This window comes from Acyrthosiphon pisum, chromosome A3, assembly GCF_005508785.2.
Source record: "Acyrthosiphon pisum isolate AL4f chromosome A3, pea_aphid_22Mar2018_4r6ur, whole genome shotgun sequence".
Lineage (NCBI taxonomy): Eukaryota > Metazoa > Arthropoda > Insecta > Hemiptera > Aphididae > Acyrthosiphon > Acyrthosiphon pisum.
Window position 1 is genome coordinate 27,323,257 of NC_042496.1, and position 3,252 is coordinate 27,326,508.

The 3,252-nt window shown below is 27.8% G+C and overlaps 1 protein-coding gene across 4 annotated transcripts in view; it reads left to right on the forward strand.

The window, feature by feature from the left end:
- The window catches only part of LOC100165449 (islet cell autoantigen 1), a 7,055-nt gene extending 6,384 nt beyond the window's left edge, over positions 1 to 671 (forward strand). For all 4 annotated transcript variants that reach the window (XM_008186946.3, XM_008186945.3, XM_008186947.3 and 1 more), the window contains one exon: positions 252 to 671. In XM_008186946.3, coding sequence (XP_008185168.1) covers positions 252 to 353 — 102 coding nt within the window. In that variant the 3' untranslated portion in view covers positions 354 to 671. The remainder of the gene's footprint in view (positions 1 to 251) is intronic.
- Positions 672 to 3,252: the final 2,581 nt, after the last annotated feature.

Here is a 3,252-nt window from a genome sequence, read left to right on the forward strand (position 1 = left end):
AATAAATTATTTAAACAAAATAAGTTTGCTTAAATTCAATAAACTTAGCATTTATTCATGATATCACATCTTTATAGTGCTTAATGATCTTATATTTTTTTTTACTTAGCCATTTTTACACGTAGTTAACGAAGGTTTTTTTTGTGATAGATACTATAATTGAATGGTTTAAAATGTTATCAGTTATCACACTCACTCACTTAACTTTTTTAAATACATTTTACTATACTATTATTTGTATATCTTTACAGAAATCAGACAGTTCATCAAATTGGGCAGACATCTTTGCTGAACTTGATCCATTGAACGATCCTAGATTGTCTTCAAAACTAGATCCATTAGATCTACTTTGAAATACTTTTATTTGTAAAAAACTAACCTATTGTTTTTCTATTTACGTATTTTATATATTAAACAAAAACAATCTGAATGTATACTATATTACTATGTCATATGGGTCAATCAATAATGTGAATGCTTTTAAGATTGTATAAAACACATTTTTATACTAGCTTCGATATAAATAATGTTTAAAAATATACCTTTATGGTACAAATTGTTTTAGTAAAAACATATATTTTAATACTTATAAATGTATGAATACTCGTAAAAGCAGACAAATTGTTGCTGCAGGAACAGACTTTTGATTAAACTGCATAATATTAATTATACTATTAACTATAATATTATAATATGGTAAAAGATCCTTTTTAATTACCTTCGGCAAGAGTTCGATACCTGACACGCCGGGTGCAGTACAGTTATAATTGAAATATTCCTCGATCGATATATTACACCAGAAAGTTTTGGTACAGTAGCGTAACTAGAAATTGAGGATCATGCACCCGCCAACAAAATGTATCTCTAGATCTATCACTGCTATAGTAGGTCTCCAAATAGCCAGCACGACCAACAATATGCTTTTTAAGTATAATCGAATAATAGCTGAAAGATTATTAAACCAGATTTGGACACTGCAAAATAATATTTTTCTGATAAGTAAACTAACTAACCTAAATTTTTGGCTAAAGGCAATTTTTGAGAGTGGAGGGCAACATCTTTAACAAAAGTAATAAAACTGAGAAAAAAACCACTCACTAACAATTACATTACAATTGCGTTTTTATCTCAATACAAATAGCCTTCTTACATAATTTTATAATTACTAGATAGTAGATATTATCACGGTTATCTGAGATTACTATCATCACAGGTATAAATAACCTATTTTTTGAGAAATAACAATGACTAAATAATTAATACATATGTAGAAGGATACCTAAATATATTGCCTACTAGGTATATGAAGGCCCAAAACTAGCCCATAACCGGCCAAACAGTGGTCCGATAATGACAGGGGGTTAAATGTCCACCCTGTCGGCCCAAATGATGTCACTAGGAAAAGGTCTTTATTAGCTTTGCTTATTTTGGTATACTATGCCTATTTTCAAATAAGAGCCATTTAGTTCATCATAGACGATAACTTAACCTAACCATTCCACAATTATTACAAAATTGCTGAAGTTGTCGAGCTTATACTGTTAACAGATAAAAAATACATGTGTCAGCCATTAATCATTATTATAAAAAGTAAACTTATTGTATTTTAAAGTGATTTAAATTAACAAGAATATCATTTTTTTTTTTTAAAGATCATCGTATTTTTAAATTTTGTAATAATGCAGGTGATCTGTTTTTTGGATTCGTAAAATTTCTTGCGGGGCCCTCTAGAGTCAAGGGCCTGTGGCTCATTGGCCATTGCCCATCATGCCACCCTATAGGAACGTCACTATTTTGGTGGGCGCATGTAAACTCCGTCACAAGAACCTTTTTTTAGTGTAAACTCCGCCAGGAAAATAAAACAGGTAAAATTGGATTCATGTAAACTCAGCCAGTGAAAAAAATGGAGTAACAGTATACACTATACAATTAATATACGAATAAGCAGATTATTATTAAACAAAAAAAATCATAATTTTATAGTAATTATTATCCTTATTAAATAAGTATATGCCAAAAAATATAAAAAAACATAAAAATAAAAATAATAAATGTTCGAACGAATCATACAAATTGCAATGGCCAGTATGATGTTAAAAAATAATGATAGACAATTGTGATAACTAATAATCAAAAAATAATATGTTGGTATATTATATTATTATGACATAATATGTTATAATACTTATAATATTTTGAACTGTAAATCAAAATTATGAGATACAATTAGTAGATATTCAAACCATTTAGTCTAATATAAATCAATTATTATAACTATTTAGTATTTATAGCTTGTTCTAACACGATAATTTTATTTTCATTTTGAATTTTTGAGTTTACTTACTAGAGAAATATCATTTAGTTTTATATAAGGAAGGCCTAATTAATACTGGCGGAGTTTCTATATACCCATTACAGGTAAGAAAATAAAACTGGTGGAGTTTACATTAGACCTTTTCATTACCTTTTTATCTAACTGGTATTCTGGCGGAGTTTACAATCGCCCGTTTTGGTATACTTATTATGATTTATTAAAAAATCACCATACATCTCATAATCGTAAATTAAATAATATTTTTTTGAATAATTTATAGCCTAAGTAGTAAGTTGTTTTATTACTATAATATTGTGTATTAAATTATTTTATATACCCCATTGACGAATGTAATATGAATTTTATATTATTTCATAAAAAATACATATTAGAAAGTCTAAATGAAGTTAGAGATCAGATAATCTCGAAAAAATAGGCCTCGTGATATATTTAAATAATAATTATACCTAATACTATTGATTATACATGTATACACTTTATACACTGTGTATAATCAATGCTAATACCTATACAGTTTCATATTATATAACGATTTTAAAGGTTAGAAATAACTGAAAATTGGATATTTCTTAAATTATAAAGTAAAATGTATACTTATAGTAGAGTATAAATTAAGTGTCGTCATCTACTCATCTAGAAGACTCTCCCCCCTCCCCCCATTCCAATAAACACTGTTATCCAAAAATTCCTTATGAATTATGCTAATAAACACATACATCTACACATGTATATATTTTACTAATAAATGAATTTAAAAAAAGTGAAATCAACCTATTTTATTGGACAAGCTTATAGAAAGATCCTACGGTTCAGTTTGAAATCTCTGCAATATCAGGTGCGTTGGCTTTTTTAAATCCTAAGAGGACGCTACACAGACATTTGTTGTCTCCGTCTTACAAGTGCGTAACATAGCAAAT